This window comes from Oreochromis niloticus, linkage group LG3, assembly GCF_001858045.2.
Source record: "Oreochromis niloticus isolate F11D_XX linkage group LG3, O_niloticus_UMD_NMBU, whole genome shotgun sequence".
Lineage (NCBI taxonomy): Eukaryota > Metazoa > Chordata > Actinopteri > Cichliformes > Cichlidae > Oreochromis > Oreochromis niloticus.
The window spans coordinates 26,399,431-26,422,918 of record NC_031967.2 but is presented as its reverse complement, the minus strand read 5'-3'; the positions used below and the strand labels follow the sequence as shown (position 1 = coordinate 26,422,918).

Here is a 23,488-nt window from a genome sequence, read left to right as displayed (position 1 = left end):
GGTATGTCGGATTTTGTGTTGGTGTTTTTTTTTCATCTTATGTCAAATATGTTCCATTTAAGTTCGTACTTTATGTTTAACATAAAAAATAAATGCAGCCCTTTTCTACAATTCCCCTGTGGGAGAGGAGCTGGAGCAAGCAAGTTATTTACTTGAAGGTCTTTCTTTCTTTTACCTTTTTTTGTCAGACACACAGAAACACACCGGTTACATCAGCAGCCAGCGAAATAAATTCTGGATCCTTGGCTCTTAGTTAGCATTAGCAGCTCATCCTGCTCAGCTGTGAAAGGGCCTTTAGGCTGCGCACTGTGACTCACAGTAATGGTCTGACTTTGTTTTAAACTAATCCTAAAGTAATAATGGTATTTCTAATATATCATTCTATTAAATATAATCAAAGATATATCAAAACATTATCCTTTTAACATCTACGGAAAGTTAAGGAACCTGGCTTGTATTTCCCTTGTAGGATATTTATATAGAGATCATCCAGCTTCAAACTGTATGACCCTCATAGCTCAGCCCCTTTCCATCGGTGCAGAGAAAGTGCATAAACCCACCACATGCACACACCATGAAACACGAGTAGCTGATGAATTATTGGCAGGTTCAGCCAACACATTCTGTCCACTTTCTATTCCCACAGAAATGACCTCAGTGTCTATTTGCAAAAATAAATTTTCCACCTAATTTTACCAACAATTTTCTGTTTATGTATGTATGTCATTATTGTCCTCAGGTGATGGAGCAGCAGGTCAGCATTGGCGTCTCTATACCAGCTGAAAGTTGATGACACAAAGTGGTGACAAACTGTCTACAATGAGGCTACTATCAGCTGCAGCTCTGTGTCTGACTAACAATGGAACATGCTTTGTAGACCATTGAATTCATCCTGTGCTGACCATTATGACATTTGTCAAATGGAGATCACACAACAAACATGACTTACTTGATACTGACAATGTGAAGGCTTCACTCCACTCTGTTGAAGAATATGAGTCATCTCTGCGTCGACTCTTACACATGTAGTCTCCACTGCTGGACTCAGAAACTCTGAATGTCACATCCTTATTGTGTGTCCACTGTGTGGGTGTCCTGGGTCCTCTCCATTCATACTCCCACTCAGTGGTTTCACCTCCTTCCTGCACCTCACATGTCAGAGTGATCGTCTCACCTCTGAATATCTGAGGCCAGTTGGGTTGTTGTTTTACAACAACTTTATTGGAAACTGTTTACACATATTAACAGTTGAGATACAAATAGAAACATGAAATCAACACAGAAAACTTAACATTGTATGTTTGATAATCATGAGTGAATGTATATTTCAAACTAAATTACTGAACTCACAGGTTTTCTCAATGGTGACATCATCACTCATATCAGTGTAGTAAACTGGGTTTCCTCTTGTTCCTCTGCAGCTGTAGATTCCTCCTTGAGATACTCTGATATCTCTGTTTTGTTGATCTCTGATTTGAACTTCAGAGGTTGTTTGGGTTCGTCTGAACCACTCATATTTCCATCCATCAGAGCTCTGCACAGAGCAGGTCAGTGTCACACTGCCCCCTACTGGCATAATTGTTGTTCCTGCCGTCAGTGTGGCCCTGGGTTTATCTGCTGTTAAAAATAAATATCTGTGATTCATTATAACAACATAAGAACATTACAAGACAATACAGCTTAAAATATGTTTTAATTTTATGTAACTGCCCACATGAAGAAAATTCTACGAAAAATCTTTGCTGTCATTTTTTCTTACTGTTTTTTTTTTCTCAGCAGTTTTAGGTACTTCAAATTTTTGTGGATTTCTGTCTCAACATGGTGACAGAGCTGCAGTAACTCAGTGTGTAGATCTGTAAGATGTTACAGTTAATGTAAACTAATGCAGTTCACTGCTGAAGGAAACACAGTGATGGGGATCTGCTCAGTTTCTGGTTTAAATCTCACGAATACTAAAGAAACATTGCAGAGTCTGTGAATATTGTAGCACTGCCTTTACTATGAACAAAGTAACAGGTTCAGTTTTCCTGGTTAAAGTTCAAGTTTCTATGACAAATTTAATCAAATGTACTATATTTTATTATTCAGATAATTATTTGAACAGGGATCAAACATTTATACTGTCGGTCACTGAAGACTTACCTAATACAGTTATATAGACAGTATTACTGTTCTTTGTATCACGTCAGCTCTTCCTGCTACCAGAGCACTGATATTCACCACTGTAACCTGTAGATGTCATTTCTAATTTGGAGTCTTTGTTTTTCCTGTAGGAGAAAACTTCTTGACCGTCCTTCTTGATTTTGTAATGCCAGTCAGTGTCTTCACCGTCATTCATGTCACATTTGAAGGTAACAAACTCTCCGATGAAGAAACTGGACCAGTTGGGTTCAATAGTTAGCACAGCATCTAGAATCCAACACAACCACAAAGTTAACAACCTGAAACACTTTTATGCACGAATACAATCTGTGATAGTATGTTCATACACTGTTTATATATTGAATAATAAAAAATATAAAACACATGTGAACTGTAATTAAGATTTATGCAATATTTTAAGGTTAATGATTACCAAATGATTACCAATTACCAATCCTCCACTCTTCCCACCTTCACCCAGTATGTTACCTGCCACACCAGAGACAATAAAACATTGGACTTATTGTATGCCAACACCAAGGAGGCATACAGCTCATCACCTCTTCCTCCCCTGGGGGGCTCAGATCACAATCTGGTTCATCTCCAGCCTGTGTATAAACCTCTAGTACACAGACAACCAGTAGTGAAACGCACAGTAAGGAAATGGTCGGCAGAGACTGAAGAGGCCCTGAGGGACTGTTTCCGTTCTACTGTGTGGGACAACCTCTGCAGCCCCCTGGAGGATGACCTCAACAGCATCACAGACTGCATCACGGATTACATGAACTTCTGTGTGGACAACACCGTACCCATCAAAAAGGTACAATGTTTTTCTAACAACAAGCCATGGATAAATCCTGAAATTAAGGCTCTCCTCAAGGAGAAGAAGAGAGTCTTTAGATCTGGGGACAAACAGGAGCTGAGAGTTGTCCAGAAGAAGCTGACATGGAAGATAAGGCAAGGAAAGGAAAACTACAGGAGGAAGATGGAAGAGCAGCTGCAACAGGACAACATCAGAGGGGTTTGGAACAGCCTGAAGACAATCTCAGGACAAAAACCAACCCCCCAGACTGCAGGAGACTTGGGGTGGGTGAATGACCTAAATAAATATTTTAATAGGTTTGATCAACCACCCACCCCTCCCACAGCATCGTCCCCCCTGCTGCAATCTCCTTCATCTTCAGGGACTGCCTGTCCTTCATCTCAGGACTTCACACCTCTCAGCTTCACACCTCCCAGCTCCCAGTCATTACACCCACCCCCGGCTTCTGTGGACTCCAACATACACACCCCTCCCCCAAAATCCACTCTTTCTATCTCAGCACTTCAGGTGAGGAATGAGCTTCGCAAGATCAAGGTGCGGAAGGCTGCAGGTCCAGATGGCATCCTAGGATATCTGTTCAACCTGAGCCTGTCACTGGGGAAAGTACCACAGCTGTGGAAGACATCCTGTGTGGTACCGGTACCAAAGACCTCCCATCCCAAGGACCTCAGCAGCTACAGGCCGGTAGCCCTGACATCGCATCTGATGAAGACCCTCGAGAGGTTGGTTCTAAACCATCTGCGCCCCCTGGTGAGGTCTTCATTGGATCCACTTCCTGACAGTCCTCAGGAAGTACAAGCTGAACTCCAACCTGCTGCTGACCTTCTACCGCTCGTCCATTAAGAGCCTGCTAACCTACTGCATCACGGTATGGTACGGCAGCTGCACCAAGGCAGATAGTGTGAGGCTTCAGAGTGTGGTCAAGACAGCACAAAAGATCATCGGCTGCCCTCTCCCCTCCCTGTTGGACATTTATTCCTCCCGCTGCCTCAGCAGAGCAGCAAACATCATCAAGGACAGCTCCCACCCTGGCTTCAACATGTTCAGCCTGCTTCCCTCAGGGAAGCGCTACAGGTGCATCAGCACAAAAACCCACAGACTCAAAAACAGTTTCTTCCCCAAAGCCATAACCACCCTGAACTCACACATGCACCGATAACACAGCCCCCCACTTCCCACTTCCTCTATGGACCACCACTATTTATACCAATTCTATGTGCAATAACTGTATATACATAACACTATTTATACCAATTCCATGTGCAATAACTCAACTGTACATACATAACACTATTTATTACATATTACTTACGGCTTGTAAATTGTACATTTTATATATATATACACATCTTCTTCCATATGTTAATACTGTCCATATGTATATAGCGCTGCAGAACTGTACCCCCCCCCCAGCATGTTTACACTGAGTAGGAGATGCTCTGTATCTCATTGTACAACTGTATAGTGACAATAAAGGCATTCTGTTCTATTCTCTCCACTGCAGTTTGCTTACCAGCCTGGCATTGGGGTGGAGGACGCCATCATCTACCTCCTGCACCGAGCTCTGACTCACCTGGAGAAGCCTGGAAGCACTCTGAGGATCATGTTCTTTGATTTCTCCAGTGCTTTCAACTAGAGATGGACCGATCCGATATTACGTATCGGTATCGGTCCGATACTGAAGTAAATTACTGGATCGGATATCGGAGAGAAATAAAAAATGTAATCCGATCCATTAAATATCAAAAAAATACCTCACAAAACTTGCAACACGGCGTAACTCGGCTCATAACCGTAGCACGTCGGAGCAGTGTGCTCACGTGATAGAGCAGCTGTGTGTATTTGTAGCCTCACTACCAAACCAGCATTTCATCTCCGAGGAAGTTATCCCAGAGAGAAGTAAAGCAAGTGTGTAAGTTCATCTCTGAATGTTTGTAAAGCGTTCCCACGTTAAGCTTAACAACCGATATATGGAGTGACTGCCTCTCTCTCCCTCTCCTGCTGCTACTTCAATCATGAAACTGATCAATGATCAGCTGATTGGCTTTTCTGTCTCGAGTCCGTCTCTCTTCTTTGTTTTTGGCCCACTTTGCACCAGAAAGAGGAAACCAGCGGCGGAACAACAGCAGCACGTTTAAGCTGTTGTTAGAATTTATTTAATATTACTTTCTACACCAGGATCTTTTTCTACGTAGCTGACGGCTGGTAACTGTGCAGGGGCGGGTCTAGCAAAGTTTAGCCAGGGGGGCCGATAGGGCATTAACAGGGAAAAGGGGGCACAAAGACATACTTTTCTTTCTTATTCTCATTTAAAATGTCTAGCTTTTAATAAACAAGTATCTGAATCTTACACCCAAAGTTTTAATCTGATGTAAAATGTATAGAAGTCCATTACTGTATATGGTAACTGTTAAGTCTAATATACCCTAGTAAGCTATAGTACTTTTTCCTTTGGGAAGGTACCATCTGTGAATTCTGCAATTCTGTTGAAGAAAGATGTTGAATCTATTTAATTATTCTTGAAAAATAATTGATTTCTGTGCATTTTCTATGCACTACATCAAATTAAAGTTGATTACATCAATTAAGCATCATGAGGTGGAGGGTGGGGGGTGGTTCCCTATTTTTTTTTTTGCTGGGAGTTTGCAACCCTATTAGTTAGGTTGCTTAATATTTGATTGATTGATTAATTGATCATACTTTATTCATCCCGAGGGATAGGGTTAGGTTACTTCTGCTAAGTACTCTTTAAAATACCAGAATAGGGAGGATGGAGCAGGTTTAAGTTTATTAGATTGATCAGTGTTGCTGAACTATGAAATATTTTGGGTGCAGTGTATTTTTTACATACAGGTATAACAGAATAGCTTTAGTGTTGTTGTTTATTTAAACTTGAGTATGAACTTATACAAAATGCAGCAAGATACAGGGAGTGCAGAATTATTAGGCAAATGAGTATTTTGTCCACATCATCCTCTTCATGCATGTTGTCTTACTCCAAGCTGTATAGGCTCGAAAGCCTACTACCAATTAAGCATATTAGGTGATGTGCATCTCTGTAATGAGAAGGGGTGTGGTCTAATGACATCAACACCCTATATCAGGTGTGCATAATTATTAGGCAACTTCCTTTCCTTTGGCAAAATGGGTCAAAAGAAGGACTTGACAGGCTCAGAAAAGTCAAAAATAGTGAGATATCTTGCAGAGGGATGCAGCAGTCTTAAAATTGCAAAGCTTCTGAAGCGTGATCATCGAACAATCAAGCGTTTCATTCAAAATAGTCAACAGGGTCGCAAGAAGCGTGTGGAAAAACCAAGGCGCAAAATAACTGCCCATGAACTGAAAAAAGTCAAGCGTGCAGCTGCCAAGATGCCACTTGCCACCAGTTTGGCCATATTTCAGAGCTGCAACATCACTGGAGTGCCCAAAAGCACAAGGTGTGCAATACTCAGAGACATGGCCAAGGTAAGAAAGGCTGAAAGACGACCACCACTGAACAAGACACACAAGCTGAAACGTCAAGACTGGGCCAAGAAATATCTCAAGACTGATTTTTCTAAGGTTTTATGGACTGATGAAATGAGAGTGAGTCTTGATGGGCCAGATGGATGGGCCCGTGGCTGGATTGGTAAAGGGCAGAGAGCTCCAGTCCGACTCAGACGCCAGCAAGGTGGAGGTGGAGTACTGGTTTGGGCTGGTATCATCAAAGATGAGCTTGTGGGGTCTTTTCGGGTTGAGGATGGAGTCAAGCTCAACTCCCAGTCCTACTGCCAGTTTCTGGAAGACACCTTCTTCAAGCATTGGTACAGGAAGAAGTCTGCATCCTTCAAGAAAAACATGATTTTCATGCAGGACAATGCTCCATCACACGCGTCCAAGTACTCCACAGCGTGGCTGGCAAGAAAGGGTATAAAAGAAGAAAAACTAATGACATGGCCTCCTTGTTCACCTGATCTGAACCCCATTGAGAACCTGTGGTCCATCATCAAATGTGAGATTTACAAGGAGGGAAAACAGTACACCTCTCTGAACAGTGTCTGGGAGGCTGTGGTTGCTGCTGCACGCAATGTTGATGGTGAACAGATCAAAACACTGACAGAATCCATGGATGGCAGGCTTTTGAGTGTCCTTGCAAAGAAAGGTGGCTATATTGGTCGCTGATTTGTTTTTGTTTTGTTTTTGAATGTCAGAAATGTATATTTGTGAATGTGGAGATGTTATATTGGTTTCACTGGTAAAAATAAATAATTGAAATGGGTATATATTTGTTTTTTGTTAAGTTGCCTAATAATTATGCACAGTAATAGTCACCTGCACACACAGATATCCCCCTAAAATAGCTAAAACTAAAAACAAACTAAAAACTACTTCCAAAAACATTCAGCTTTGATATTAATGAGTTTTTTGGGTTCATTGAGAACATGGTTGTTGTTCAATAATAAAATTATTCCTCAAAAATACAACTTGCCTAATAATTCTGCACTCCCTATATAATGATATAGCCCATTCAATTGAATATATTATGGACAAAGGACACTCTGGGCCTGACAGGCATTTTCTGGGTTGTCTGTAAATGTTTTGTTAAATCAGAAAGTCATCTCATCAAACTGTGGAGATGGAAAATATTGTGAATGGTTACACAGTAACGACTGGGATGTTAAACAATCAACACTCTATAAAAGTGGCTAAAAAGACAAACTATAAAATACAGTTTTAGTTCAAAATAAGGGTTTGCATATTTTATGTGGGCAGGATCATTTTAACCTTTTTTTAACCTTTTAATCTTCTTCATTTTCACACTTACATTTTGTAGACTGTCACTACTGGCCGGCTGGTTTTATTTGATGAGCCTTTTGTTTAAATCTTTTGAAACAGAGACAGCAGGGTATTTCTTTTCTGTCTACAACTGTATCGTTCACACTTACCTTTTACTGACATCCAACTTTCTGGTGACTCATGCCCTGAATATTCACACTTGTAGAAGCCTTCATCAGACTTTGACACTGCAGAGATATTTAGCTTTTGTCTGTCATCATTTTGAATTAGTTTCCCATTTTTGTAGAATGCAACAGTGGAATTGAAGTTTCCTGTCCTCAACTTGCAGCCAAGAGCAACAGAGTCCCCTTCATTGACTGGATGGACAGGGCTCACCAGGATCACACGAGTATCTAAGCCATTAAAATATGAGAGAACTTGCCAACACACTTTCTACTGTTTCCCTCCTTGTTTGGTAAATGAAGACAGTGGCACCAACAGCTCTAATCCTGTTCTTTGTTATGTTTTATTAGTATTATTTTTCCTCACACTTTTAACCACAGCATGATCATTTAAGCTATAGTTGGATTTGAGATGCATTTTTGGCTACATCCTCTCATAATTATGAATACTGTTATGACACAAAGCTATTACCACACCTATAATCATGGGCTCACATTTCTGCTTCATCCTCTGCAGTGTTGGATTTATTTGTAAATAAATAAATAACTCAGAAATGAGCACAATGTGTGCAATGGCTGTACTGTGAATTTAAATCTTGTTGGTTCCACTTAATGGAAAACTAAACTCTTGGTATCATCATAGTTATGTGGAAAATATATTTCTAAAATGTAGATATTGAACCATATAATGAAACATGTCAAACATTGTATAAATACATGTTCTATTCTGCTGTATACACATTGTAATAAGATGACTTGCAGCAAGGATAGATTGTTTTTCCTAATGCAATATAAACTAATGTGGTACATACAGTATTCTGTTGACTGTTTGCACGTCTATGTTGCAGATTAGTCAGTGTTTCAAGGTTACTATGCCATTCAGAAATACAGGCTACAGGTCTGACATGCAAAGAAGAGGCCATGTGGGAACATCATTCAGTGTCTTGTGTTGGCCAAAACTCATTTGAATGAAACCGAGATAAAGCAGAAAATTGTTTTCTTGTTCAGATTAATACAAATTTGAAATTGTTTTTAAAATACATAAATGCCACATCCACTGGACTAAAGGAATGAAGGACCATCCACGTTGTTATTAGGACTCAGTTCTAAAGTTTGGATCTCTGATGGTTTAAGGTGCTTTAGTGACTATGGAATACGAGTTTCAACGCGTTCTCACTCCCTAAGCGTAATATTTTACGCTATGTGACAAATCGTCAACATTTTACGCTTTCGGGTACCCAACACGTTCCTACATGACGAGATCGGAAAAATGAGAAAACATGAGAACCGTTGGGACTCTATCTACACATGTTCGTTCATTTTCTTCAAATCGCTTTACAAAACACTATTTCATGCCATTTCTGTGCTGGTTAAGGTTAGGAATAGGGTTAGGGTTAGGGTTAGGGATAAGGTTAGGTTTAGGGCTGGAATACATGGCTGGAACGTATATTACCACGGAACCGTCATACCACTGGAATTCAGCCATAACCCGGGGCGTACCATCAGAACGCAGAAGGTCACCTTTCGCGTTCCTCACGAACGCCGCGGGACGTGACAAAACGTCGCCATGCTACGCCCCGGGAGTGAGAACGCTCTGCGAGTTTTGTGTCTCATCTGAAAAGGCACCATTAATGTTGAAAAGTATACAGAGATTTTAGAGCAAAATATGCTCTCATCCAGATGACTTTTTTCATGAAAGGCCTTGCATATTTGAAGAGTACAGAAGCTGAACTGGGCTGCCTGGAGTCCCAGTCTTTCACCATTTGAAAACAATTTGTGTATCACAAAATAATAAACATGACAAAGAAGACCCAGGATTGTTGAGCAGATATAATCCTCTATCAGGAAACTATGGGATAATATTGCTCTCCCAAAGGTCCAGCAGCTGGTTTCTACAGTCCCCAGATGTTTATAGACTGTTGTTAAAAGAAGTGGAGATGCTACACAGTGGTAAATGTGGCCCTGTCCCTTTTTGTGATGCGTTGCAATTATACACTTTCTCATTTTAAAAGCTTAAACAAATATACTGCATTCTTTCTTTATTTATATTTTACACAGCGTCCAAACTTTTTAAAATTAAGGATGTAAAGACGTACCATGTGCAGTGATGTTGATTCCATTGCTGAACTGTCCTGATTCAGACTCACACCAGTAGCATCTTGGTACTGGTCAAGATCTATGTTGCATGTGGATTCGGTCATTATCCCCCTGTTTCCACATTCCAGGAGTTTTCTCAGGTATCCGCCCTGAGTAAATATCATCACTCTCCACTGAGAAGAGTTTCCAGAACAATTCAGAGTTACTGAATCATGGAAGAAGTGCTGCACACTGTTAGGACTGACTGTGAGCGAGGCTGCTGAATTTAAATCTGTAGAAAAACAAGAACTGTCATTTTTTTCTTGATAGATTAATAGATTGGAGACTGTGAATGGAAAAATAACACTTTTTTCCCCTTTTTTAATTAGGAGCAAAATTACTGACCTGCAGACCAGACAAACTTTGGTTGACTGTGATCAGTGTGATACTCTGGGTCTCCTCTTCCAGCTCTGCACACATATCCTGCTGTGTGTGTCTGTCCATGAATGATGTAGGAGTCCTGTGCAGTCCCACTGCCATCAGGTAGCAGCTCATAACTGGAGGATTTCTCTGATAGATCAGGAACAGCTTTATACCAGTAGAAGCTCCATCCTGCAGACGGATGTTCAACCTCACAGTTCAGAGTTACTGAGGCTCCAGCACTCAGCCATGATGGAGACACAGTGAGGACAGGACGACGTTCTGTTGGGAAATTATATTTTCAGAGTGAGATCAAGTATAAGATCCTTAAGGGCAAATTGTCTGTTAATAAATGCAAGCATACAATTCCCATTACATTTATAATCCACTCACTATAAACTATCTTTAGTTGAAAGGATGCACTCCACATTGTTGAATTCTGTTGTGCACTTCTCATCCTGCCCTTACACCAGTAGTGCCCACGGTGTGATGTAGAAACAGAGTTAATCTTGTATTCATTTTGGTTTGGAGGTTGATGTGAGCTGCTTGTTGCCCACTCATAATCCCACTCAGTGTCTTCTCCTGGGATCTCACATTTCAAAGTGATTGTCTCTCTGCTGTATACCTCAGGCCAGTTTGGATGCAGAGTCACAGCAGGCCTGTTTCTAACTGTTAAACAGATAATAAAAAACAAACAAAAATAACTAATTAAATGACTTTTTAACATCTTCCATCAATTAAAAAACGAAACATTTACCATGACTCACCAGTTTTCTTAATACTGATCACATCACTGTAGTCTGTGTAGTAAACTGGGTTGCCTCGTCCTCCTCTGCACCAATAGTCTCCTTCCTGTGATACACCGATTTGTCCATCAGAGTGGAGAACAACTTCTGCCATCGTCAGTGGTTCTGAGGTTTTCTTGCCTCTGTACCAGTAGTAACTCCAACCAGGCTTCCAGAAGGTGTCACAGAGCAGGTCAGGGTGACTGTGTCACCTTCTGGAAAGACTCTACTGTCAGCACTGAAGTATAATAAAATTACAGTAAAACAATTACTGCCCCTTTGCTTTAGAGACAATTACAATTTTACAAATAATTCTTAAATGCTACATAGTATATCTTAGGTTACGTTCACACTGCAGGTCTTAACGCTCAATTCCAATTTTTTGATCAAATCCGATTTTTTTTGTCTGCTTGTTCACACTACAAATAAAATGTGACAGCAAACGCGCTCTAGTGTGAACGCTCAAAGCGGCCCGCATGCGCAAAAGAAGACGTCACACAAGACACGCTCTGTTTAGACCCAGACCAAACAGTATTTTTTAACTGATGGCATAAATGCACTGTTATGAAAAAATTAGGACCTCACATTGAATATTCAGTTCTTAATTAGGAATATTCACATATCAAAGTCTAATTTTGTTATTATTTATTTTGGTAGAAGAAACTCATTTAACAGCAGGTGAATAACCAACAATATATATATACAGTATATATATCTTCACATCTCATTGTGTTCACTCTCACTTCAACAGTCAGGAGCACAGCAAACTGAATGTGTAAAGGTTTAAACAGGGAAAGCTTCATTACAAATGCTGAGTCACAAAGTTCTAATCATGTACACCTGATGTGATACATCTATGTGAGATTTTAGCCATTTCAAGTGGAAATAAATATGAGGGTGCCCCAAGACATTGCATTTTTTAAGAGTTACATATTGCAGATAATTCTCAAAAGTCCTTTTTAATTGTATAATTATGTTAATTTAATCTCCCAGTATTGTTCAAATTTATATTAAATTGAATTGCATTTAATTCTGACGTTCTCTAGCCTTTTCATCAATATTCTCAAAGCAAATATCACATCTGCAATGCTCTTCTAGCCATGACTCCATCCTGCTTGCTTACTAATCATCACCGCCCTTCTCAACTTAGCTTCAACAACTGTTTCCCATATTTTCATGTTATGGCTCATCAGTTTCATCACTGTTACTACAGATCTACATACAACAATGTGACTAAAAGGTGCACAGCCCTCTCTTCTGGACATCTCCAAACCTCCACTGATGAGTCATCAGGATCAGCCGCCTTTGAAATCTTCATTTGCTTCATAGCTGCACTCACTTCCTCCTTACTAATCCTCTGCAATTCCTAATTCACCAACTTTTCCCCTTCCATCCTCTCTCTCATTTTCTACATTCATGAGTTCTTCAAAGTATTCCTTCAGTCTTCTCCATCTTCTCTGCTATAACTGGAGCTTCGGTGGATCCAACCTGTCTATCTGGCTCTACTGAACTTGTCAGTGGAGACTCTTCTTCCAAGGCAAATGAAGATTATGGGAATCTTCGCCCACTAAAGCGCCCCGCTACAACATGAGGAGAGGATATTTCATTTGACTTTTATTAATGCTAGATCATTAACAAACAAGGCTTTTCTGTTAAATGAATTCCTCATCTCACAGGACTTTAATGTTTCCCACAAATGCTTGTCTTAGTACTGGTGAGTCCAGCCTATTCTTATAACTACTTCCTCTTGTCTGTTTTCAGCTCCCTTTGCACTACTGGCAGAGGTGGGGGTTAGCAACTGTTTTCAAATCCAGTTTCCAATGTCGACAGTCACTGTCTAACCCAGTCTAAACCATGAGGTGTAGACATTTATACTGTGCTGTGCACTCTGATCTACCGCTAAGATTTTTAAATAGAATTTGTAGAGTTTGTGGGTGAAATAACACTGAATTATGATCACTTTAAATTGTTGGTGATTTTAATATTCATGAGTCTTGGTCAAATAATGTCTTCATCTTGTTGAAAGATTTAACCTCACTTACTCAGTGACTTGACCAACACAGGTAAAGGGACACACACACACACACACCAGACCTTCTGTCCCACACAGATTTATGACACATGTATTTCAGACCATGATGCTGTTTTACCTTCTGTTTCTTGGTTCTCAAATTAAATAGTAGCTTTAAGCCCAGCTTATCGAATTCACATAAATTCTTTAACAGCATCTTTGTTTTCATTATATTTTAATGACGTTGAACTTTTCATTTGAAAATACTTCATGAGGAAGCTCTCGCTCTCTTACTAGTTCATAAAAAATGACTCCTTACATGCATAAATGTGCATCTGAATACTTTTTTTACTTACACAAAACACACACTTTTGACATAATGCTACTGCTATTAGTTCTAAGTGTTTTATACTTGATGAAATGCTTAATTTACAAAACAGTCATTTATAAACAACAAAAATGCCGTCATTAAACATGCTATGACCTGTTAATGAAGAATAATGATTTTATCATTATTAGTTGTAATGTTTATTATGCCATAAGGTTTTACAAATGATCAATCATGCACCAATAAATTAGTGATAACTCATACGATGTAGTTGTAATATAAACTATAAAATATTGGAAGTTCGCCTTGTAATCGGAAGATTACCGGTTCGAGCCCCGGCTTGGGCAGTCTCAGTCGTTGTGTCCTTGGGCAAGACACTTCACCCGTTGCCTACTGGTGGTGGTCAGAGGGCCCGGTGGCACCGGTGTCCGGCAGCCTCGCCTCTGTCAGTGCACCCCAGGGGAGCTGTGGCTACAATGTAGCTTGCCATCACCAGTGGGTGAATGTGTTTGTGAATGGGTGGATGACTGGATATGTAAAGTGCTTTGGGGTCCTTAGGGACTAGTAAAGCACTATACAAATACAGGCCATTTACCATTTGTGTTTTATATAGACATAACAAAACTAAACTTTCTTACCAGAGACTGTCAGTGTGATGACATCACTCCACTCTGTCACAGAATACAGCTCCTGTTTGTTTTTACCCATACACCTGTAGCTTCCACTGCTGATCACAGATGCATTGAGATTGATGGATGCATTATTTGTCAGAACTGTGCTTGAGTCGGGTTTGCTCCACTCATACTCCCACTCAGTGCGTCTACCTAAAGAAATCTGACATCTAACAGTGATCTTCTCGCCACTGAATATCCAACACGTTCTCACTCCCAACTCGTCAAATGTGTGACGCATGGTCAGGCTCCCTCTGCTTCACTTATCGACGCGCAGGGTACCCCCCTCGCGTCGAGAATTGACGTGCAGGGTCTTCCTATTGAATACTATAGAGCTCCCTAAACGTTGTTTATTGACGACAAGAGTTTGCCGTGGAAGAGTGTCCGTATATTTATACATTTCCGAAATCACATTGTAGTGACGTGTACTGAACACAATATATTATATAATGTAAACAACTACCTGAGAAACAGCAGATACAGCAGCTAAATTAATTATAGGCTATTACATTTGTATCGTTTATTGCATTTATGGAGGGAGTGGTGTATGCTGGGTAATGGCACAGCTAGCGACCGGGTGACTTTATTCACCCGCTTCGGCTGTTATCAGTCCATACAATGGGCGTTATTAGCAGAAATCAGTCCCATAGATATGGGCCATCCACCTGCTAGATTGTTCAGAAGGTTGTTATCATCCATCCAGATGGAGGATCAGTAACAGGAGCGTGGAAGACTCCAGAATCCACTCTGGCTGGAATCCGGTGGATACAGCAGTGTTACAGGTAAGACCATTTAAACGGACAGCATTTATAGAATGACTATTAAAAGTCAGCGAGTGTCAATAATGTTAATGTGGTTATGTTAGTAATACACCGAGTGCTAATATAACAGCTTTAAGATGCATTTGTAGATATTATTACGTGTTTTACCGTCTTTATGGTGCTAGCTTAAAGTTACGGTGAAAACGTTAGCTTATATTGTAGTAAAGCTGTTACTGTTTAAACGATGTTGGGACAGAAATATTAGCTTCTGTCATGACTGATGAAGTTACTAGTTAATAAAGTTTCCAGTAAAGTGATTAATCGCAGCCACAGATTAACAGTAAATATCTCGATTAGCTTCAATGCATCTATAATAAATATGTGCAAGTTTCAGTGCTTCGTTTAAACTGTATGATACTTATACTGACCCAGGGTCAGTGTAAAATACAACCCTAGCTGTGTGAACAAAGCCTGGCTCCTTTAATCCTGCATGACAAACCTCAGGATGCAGGTTATTATTACTCTTTCCTGCTGGCACACCTGTCACACCTGAGAGTCAGCTAGAAGCTTACAGTGACGTGGACATCATGCAAAGACTGCCAGACTCTGTAATACTGTAAATGATCAGTGACTCAGGTTAACACTAAACTTTAAACAGTACCTCTGTGTCTCTGTGTGTGCTGAACATCTGGAATCAGGATTTCATTCAGGCTGCATTGACTGTGGGACTTCTCTGTGTTAAAAACTGGTTGAAGACGGCTCAGAAACAGTTGAAGATTAAAATTTAGCATTATGGCTGCTGGTGGTTTGTAAAGCCTCTACTCAGCTGTATTTTTGTTACTAATTTATGTTTGTTGTTGTTTAACACAGATTTCAGAAGAGCAAAGATGAGCACTGTTGCTTAATCCTTAATAGTTTAACTGGATTGGAAATCAAAAAATCCAGATTCTTCTTCCACAGAAGTTTCATTTGTCAGTGTGGGACTGCTGAGTCACCTGAAGAACTCATTTCATTCATTCTCCACGATGTTGATTTACAGAAATGTTTCACAGGAACTGATTCCTCCCAAAGGGTGAACTAGTGTGTTTCCATAGATTATCTCTGTATGAATGTACTTCTTAAATGAAGGCAAGTGTTTGTCCTGTTTTGTTCCTCAGGTACAGTACGTGATATTAAGGGCAGGCGGTCATCACTGGGGGAAGACAAGAAGCAGACGTACTTCCAAGAGGGAGCTGCAGTGAGGACACAGCCTGGTCACTGAGGTCAGAGGTCAGAATCTGAAACAGCCCAGGTTTATATTCTAGGGGTTATAAAAAATTCTAAATGTATTTATAAAGAAACCTTTAAATAATATTTCAAATAATAGTCATAATTATGATTATTATTAGAAATATCAAACATTTAAGTGGATTTTCTGTTACACGTATTGTCTTAGCCCTGCGATAAACTGGCAGCCTGTCTTTGTCCTGTATCAGCTGGGATAGGCTTCATCCTCCTGCGACCTTGAATTGGATACATGAATTGTATTGAATTGTATTCCAATTATGTAATCTGATCATTTACAAACTCAAGGTACCCAATCAAAATGTAAGTAATAATGTTAAAAATGGGAAAGCAGAAATAAGTGTGACATGAATGTAAATGTGTTAGCTGACATAGAGGACAGCTACATGTAGTCTGAAAAACCTTTGTTGTCAAGTTTGCTGGTATATCAGCACGAGACATTCTTACATAGAAGAGACTGTTAAAGTCTCTAACTCAGTGAAGCATTATTGGTCCCGTCTGTTTGGATAAATATAGTAAGCTGATGTATGTGCATTTATTGACACATTTTCTTAAGTGCTTATCCAGTTCAGGATCACAGTGGAGCTGCAGCTGGATGTGTTCAGTAAAGAAACCTTACAAAAGTTAACAATAAACCTGCATCTCTGTACGTTGTTGTCCACAGGATGAGAAAATCAAACTGGAAGACTGTGGAACATGTTCATAAATGTTTGTGTTTATGCCTGTGTCTTTCACAGGAGGCGCTGAAAGGTTTCCCTAATAGTTCCTGGTGAATCAAAGCAGAACCATAAAGGTTGCTGGACTGCATCGTGGCCTTACCCCTGAGCAGTCATCCTGTTAAAGGAGGAACCAGTTAGAAGCTGTTTTCAAAGTAGCTGAGCAGATTTCATCTCAAGTAAGAGATTAACTGTTTGTTCATCTGTTCTGCCACTTAAAGAACATTTAAGGACGTCTTTTGAGTGTCCAGTTGAATTAATTCTACTGGCTCTCATGGTCATTTGTGATTATGGACATATTTTTCATGTTCATCAACCATTTAGTAAATTCTATCTATTTAGTAATATCTGTCAGCTATAAAATATAACATAAATATAAAAATATCTAAATATCTCCTGCCCTTTATATTTTAATGATGTAAGACCAGACGTCTGTTATCGTGTTACATTAGCATTCCTCACATATGAATGAGATGCTGTACAGTACAATCCTACTGACACAGCAGAGGGATAACGACGGCTATTCAACATCGTTGCACGACACATTCGAGCTGCATGATGCAGACAAAGTGACTAAATCATCTTTTTTGTGGTTTATTGTCTTCAAACCAGCAGACAAAGCCGATGGCAGAAGATGTTTGGAGAAGAACTTCAGGCCGTGGACTGAAAAGGTATTTTTTTCTTGTTATCAAAAGACATTTGGAGTGACGGCTTCTACAACTGTGCTGATGTGAAGCTTACAGGCTAAGAAGTCACAGTGTTGATATTCAGCACAAAGAGAAAAGCTCACTTGTTTGAATTTATTTACAATCATAGTTTTTATAAATTCTGACTGTAAACAGCTTTTACAGCTTTGATATTGTTTGACACTCGATATCAGGTGATGGTATTTAATTTAAAGGTTTCTGTGTCCCAATGAGCCATTTACACTGACCAGTTCAGTTTAACTGTAACACATTCATTATTTAGATCCAACATTTCTAAGAGAAATAACTGCATGTGAAAAATGGCAGCCCTCAGACCAGGTTTAATTGATAGAGATATATGCATGCATTATGAAATTTGTGTATCCCAGATCATTGTTATTCATCTAGTCATGGCAGACCCACCCCTTCCTCCCAAGTTAACTGCAACCCAAAAGAACTAGTGGGGCTATTTACACACTCACAACCAGTGTGGGGTAAAAAGAGCCAACAAAAACCTGTCAGCCTGAACAGCTACAGATGTGCTAAAAGCTAAAAAAGTTAGAAGCTCTGCTTATGCAGAAACTTTCTAAGCCTAACAGGGGACAGGTACTCCTGCCCAAATAATATGATATAACCCCACATACAGCCCAGCCATGAAGTGAACCAAGTCATTTAGTTAAAGACAGCATGAGAGCAAATGCATGTAACCAGCCTACACCAACCTGACATTTCTTCCTCCTGAATTAAATGAATGAATGGATGAAAGTTAAATGACTACAAACCTAAAGCCACTAGTTCCCACACTGGAGCTCCCCGACACTGTGTTAACTGTACTGAGCTTGTATCAACAGTTGTAACAGGCTAAGCTACGTGAGACACTGCATTGAACGATTGTTTCTATCTTAATGGTTTCAGCTCAGATGTTCTGCTTTTTCCTTTCAGTAGATCAAAGCAGCTCGTGCTCTGTCTGCTTCCATTCTGATGGCAAGAAGAAGAAGAAGAATGCTTCAGCGAAGTGGCGTTCATGGTCTCAGTGGACAGTCATGGTCACACACTGCATGTGGTTTTAAAAGCAACATTGTTCACCACAACAATGGAGATGTGTAATATCAGTGCAGCTACGGTTTGTTCTTGAACATCAGTTCTGTTTTCTACTTTGACCACTTAGACCAAAAAAGTGTTGTTTTCAGATTCTTTCTTTTAAATCTGTAAAGCACCTGCTCATTTTTTATTACAATTAGTTTCACATAAATGTTAGTGTTTCCTTTATGATCTTTTAATGCTTACACTACACTGTACACGTCTATATTAGAGATATTTCTGTTACCTATGTATGAGACTGGGCTGCTTGACTACAATTAGGAAATAGATGCAAAATCGTGCTATTGTTTGTTATTTAATATGATTCAATTCAATAAAACTTTATTGATCCTGAAGGTTGACCCCGAGGGAAATTTGGGTTAAGGCCAACACAGGACGTGTCTGACTAAGCAAAGATTAATCTGAGCCCATTTCTACCTGTCTCTACTGTTTCAACTGTAACTGTCAGGATATATATTTATTCCAGCTCTCATAGGGCAAAGAAATGACTCAGACGTGTCAAATGTTCTTTGACTTGATACACAATATGAAGTTCACAATTTTCTTACAAATAAAACTTTAATGACAAACATGAACAGCTGTGCTTATTTCTGAGACATGGTTTTTTTGAACGTGTTCACATTTAGACAGTGTACATTTGTATGCTGAAACTGTAATGGTGAACCTGAGGTGATGGTCAGCAGAAGGCAAATATATATAACTATAAAACAATATTGAAGTAATGTCTTTACCCTGTGCAGCGTGTGGACGCTGTGCACACAATCACCTTATTCACTGTAGTAAACATGCACCGCTAGCTCACGTGACTGACTGTCTCCATGGTTACATCGTATATTATTAGCTATGCAAACAGCTTCCAAAGATACCGCCATAGCTCTCTGCTGCTGTAACACTTTCATGCTTTACAAATCATTTCACGTTTTTGATAGTTATGAAGAAAGAATGTGTTTTTAAAGTCATGCTAGGCGGTTGCTATGGTGGTTGCTGTGGACTAGGGTGGACCGCGTCCGATTCCTGTTATTAGCCTCCCGCCGTAGGAAGGCTGCGTTCCGTTTAGAAGTAGCACCAGTCTGCCGTAACTCGAACTCAAACCCCGCTTTGTTCTTTAATTAAAGGGCTTTTACAGCCGTTCATGACACACACGCACACACACATAAAGCACTTTGCCTCACCATGAGCATGCAACTTTACTAAAACCTTTAAAGTATCTGAGATAGGATAGAAAAATGAAGCAGCCACAGATTTAATGGTGAAGACTCTGGGTTCTGTAGTTCACGTTTTACAGTCCTGAATGACTCACTGCACATCCAAATAATTTATTGAAGAGGAGTTTAGAATGCACTTTACATTTAGACTGTAGCTGTTTAATTTTTTACATTGTTACTGTGTTATGTCATGAATAAGGTTCACCTGCTGGGGGTTAGATGGATCAGCTGGACAATACAGTCAAAGACAGACTTCATCCATCATATGCAAGAATCCTAGTTGGATTTTTGTTTTCACTCATATTTTAGAACCAAATATTGAAAACAACTGTGACAGACTGGATACCTGGTCAGGGTGTACATTACCTTTCACTCAAGCATCCCAGGACAGAGCCCTGCCCCACCATGAGCCTGGGTGGATACGTGGTTATAATATAAAATGACTGATACTGAATATGAATATTTCATGAAAATCAAATTATAATATGAATTCCTAGGTGTTTGTTATATCCAGCAAGAGATTGATTACATATGTCTGAATTCCTAACCCTAACCCTAGCTCAACAGACCACAATGCCCTGGACTGTCACTATTATTACATGCTGTGAACATAAGTAGCTTTGATCACAGTTTATGTTGTAAAAGGAATATTGAAAAAAGATCAACATTGTGATGTTATTTCTTCCAAACTGACCAGAAACATGCTTGTCAGACTCTCACAGCACAGGATCAGACTCACTGTGCATGACGGCTCAGGCCAATAATGTTTGTTAGATTGTCAGTTGTTTAGTGCTTCTGTACAGTTATGGTCACCGTCTCTATTTCAGTATAATTAATATGCAGAAAACACTAAAAGTTGATTGTCTTCCAATATTCTAGCATAATTAAAAAACTTTGACGTTGTAAGTACATATTGTTACAGTCCTAATGCCAGTATGATTCTTCATAATGCCTGCTTTGAAATACTGAGCTTTAAAATTTACCTGATGAAAGATAATTTACAGTGGCAGTCTGTCAGGATAATTCTGACTGTAAGATCACTGTATTAATCTGAATCCTTTTGAAATGTGCTGTGAATGAATGCTGATGCAACTCACTGTGGGAAAGGTGTTAATAAATGAATCTGTGACACATGCAACACATTCACAGAGGACGAGGACACAAAGGGAGGACACGCAGAGGCTGTGTTAAAGTTAGAAATCCAAATCTTTAGTCAAAAACAGGCGTCGGTTACAAACAGGAAGACAAGCAGTCCATCAAACAGTCTACAGGGTCAAACATACAGAGAATTCAAACAGCAGTAAAAAATAACTGGACACTGAAAAACTTAAAGCAATGTGTGATGCAATAAAAGGAAGCAGTGCAGTATATTCACTGAATTATCATCAATTACAAAAGAGAAAAGCAACGATTTCTAAGGTTTGTTTTCTAAATGCAGTTAGAGTGTGGCTGGTAAAGATGGAAACATACAGAATGTAAACTGTGTGAGTTTGGTGAACTTTGTTAGTGACAAATGAGGTAAAAAAACCAACCCAAAACAGACAAAACACAGAAAGAGGCTCTCAGTATTCATTAATAATTAGAAAGCATCTAAACATTCTGGTCGTGGATTTTTACAGTCTTAGTTCCGCTCGCTGTCATCATTATAATCATCATGATCAATGGCGAGGTCCTGAGGTGGGCGGGACTGTCTCTGGTGATGTCACCATGAAGGAACAGCATCTGGCACGTGTTGCTGAAACATCCCAGTACACTGGTGTAGTCTCCTCTCCAGCTGTTTGACATTTGACATTTCAACATTAAGGGGAAGAAGAAGAAACAGTGTTAGGTCAGGTGACCACATGGTTTCTAAAATAACTGACAGGAAGTAACCAGGCTGTTAGAAATGGATATCATGTGTTTAAAGTTACTGTAGTTAGGTAACTCTACTTACCAAAAGCAAAGCTGCTGAATGTTGCAGGAACATGCTCATGTGTGGTGGTTATTCAGTGCTGCTCCGGCAGGTTAGACAGTCCAAGACTGATATCCTGCCCATCTGAGAGTTTGAAAACACACATGCAAAAATTTAATTGTATTACAGTCAAAGTTGGATGTTTGTTTTTGTCCTTTAAAAATGTTTGTGTATTTGAAAGCACTAACATTTAAGGATGACTCGGATTGTCTCTCTCTAAGAGTATCTCCTTTAAAGGGGAGACAAGTGTATCCACTGATCCACGTCACTTTACCTGGATGATGACTCCTCTCTCCCTCACCCAGAAACACTCCTAATATAACCAAGCAAATAAATAATACTGAAGATTTACTTACATCATTACAAAAACATCTCCCTTTGATTCCATTTCTCCATTCCTGCTAAACATCAGGCAACAAATATCCCAGTAAATCACAGTAAAATGTAAAGCACATATTTTCTCTGCTTTGTCTAACCTCTGCAGAGCCTCTGTCAAGAAAAACATATCTGTAAGCATAAAACAAATATACATTTCATAACACACACTGGACAAACCTCGGTTAGTTGATTTCCTCTGTGCAGTGCAGACGAGCATCAGTCAGCAAGTCAAGGTGGTGAGATGGACTCGTGCCCTTTGTGACTCTGCTAGTTCTTCTGAGGAAACACCACCGTCTCTCCACACCGTCACCATCTGTGAGCACAAACGGCCGCTCTGCTCTGCCAGCATGTAGGAAATCACATATCACACACACAAGGGTGAAGAAACATTAGAGCTCAACTTTGGATACTTTAGATCTAAACTGATCAAATTAGCTCTTAGTCTCAGCAATCAGACAAACAATGATACCATACTGATTCTGTATGAATACAATATGGTATTTTCAATACAGGTGTCAAATTAATGTATTAAAACTAATACAGATATATGTATATATATTTTTGATAAATTAGTTTGCTGAATTAGAATATATTTTTATTTATTTTTGATTTAACAATTGCAACTGAAAGAAATTAAATATTGAACCAAAATATATTGTCACATTCTGCATTCTCAAATACAAATTTCACAAAGTAAATTTTTGATTAACAGAAAAAATATGAATTACAAAAAATAATTGTATATTATTAAAATATTATGCAACCGTGACCAAAGTCAGAATCATCATTACAGTACTGTGGACTTACTGCTTGGCTCACAGTGATAAACTTCAGGGGAGATCATGATGACAGAAAACTGTAAACAACACTCTGAAGTCTGAAGCTGCTTTTCTTGTTTCTGTGACCTCAGCACGCTGACAGACCTGAAGTTGCTAAAGATTTTAAAAAGTGATAATTATAGGGAAGAAACTTCTCTTTTTCATCGCTTTAATCAAACATTTGATGCCTCAGCTGTCTCAGTCCTAAAGCATTCTGCAACTACAACTAACCTGAGGAGGCTTGGATTTGGCTGCAGGTACACCTGTACATCCTTCTCAGCAGCACACATGTGGGTACCATTTAATCACACTTCTTCCTGAGCTTTGCTTCATCACAAGACTAAAGGTGGCATCCCGTGTCACAGTCTTATCATCATCCAATTGGAGAAGAAACA

At 39.6% G+C, this 23,488-nt stretch overlaps 2 protein-coding genes and 1 long non-coding RNA gene across 11 annotated transcripts in view; 1 reads left to right on the top strand and 2 right to left on the bottom strand.

The window, feature by feature from the left end:
• Positions 1–1,612, bottom strand: part of LOC109198764 (Fc receptor-like protein 4) — a 31,556-nt gene extending 29,944 nt beyond the window's left edge. The window contains exons 1-2 of the mRNA XM_019354122.2: positions 1,351–1,612; positions 950–1,228 (exon numbers count right to left, since the gene is read on the bottom strand). Of these exons, the coding sequence (XP_019209667.2) occupies positions 950–1,228; positions 1,351–1,576 (505 nt within the window). The 5' untranslated portion in view covers positions 1,577–1,612. The remainder of the gene's footprint in view (positions 1–949; positions 1,229–1,350) is intronic.
• Positions 1–23,488, bottom strand: part of LOC112846236 (low affinity immunoglobulin gamma Fc region receptor III-like) — a 700,124-nt gene that overhangs the window by 190,071 nt on the left and 486,565 nt on the right. The window lies entirely within an intron of this gene.
• On the top strand, positions 14,914–19,309 carry LOC102082943 (uncharacterized). 9 transcript variants are annotated; one of them, XR_003219128.1, is made up of 4 exons: positions 14,914–14,975; positions 16,112–16,223; positions 16,976–17,133; positions 17,567–17,943. It is a non-coding gene; the product is annotated as an uncharacterized LOC102082943 (long non-coding RNA). The 9 variants fall into 9 exon arrangements; XR_003219122.1 differs by lacking the exon at positions 14,914–14,975 and adding an exon at positions 18,586–18,604 and having other exon boundaries at positions 15,766–16,223; positions 17,567–17,625; XR_003219121.1 differs by lacking the exon at positions 14,914–14,975 and adding an exon at positions 18,583–18,601 and having other exon boundaries at positions 15,766–16,223; positions 17,567–17,625.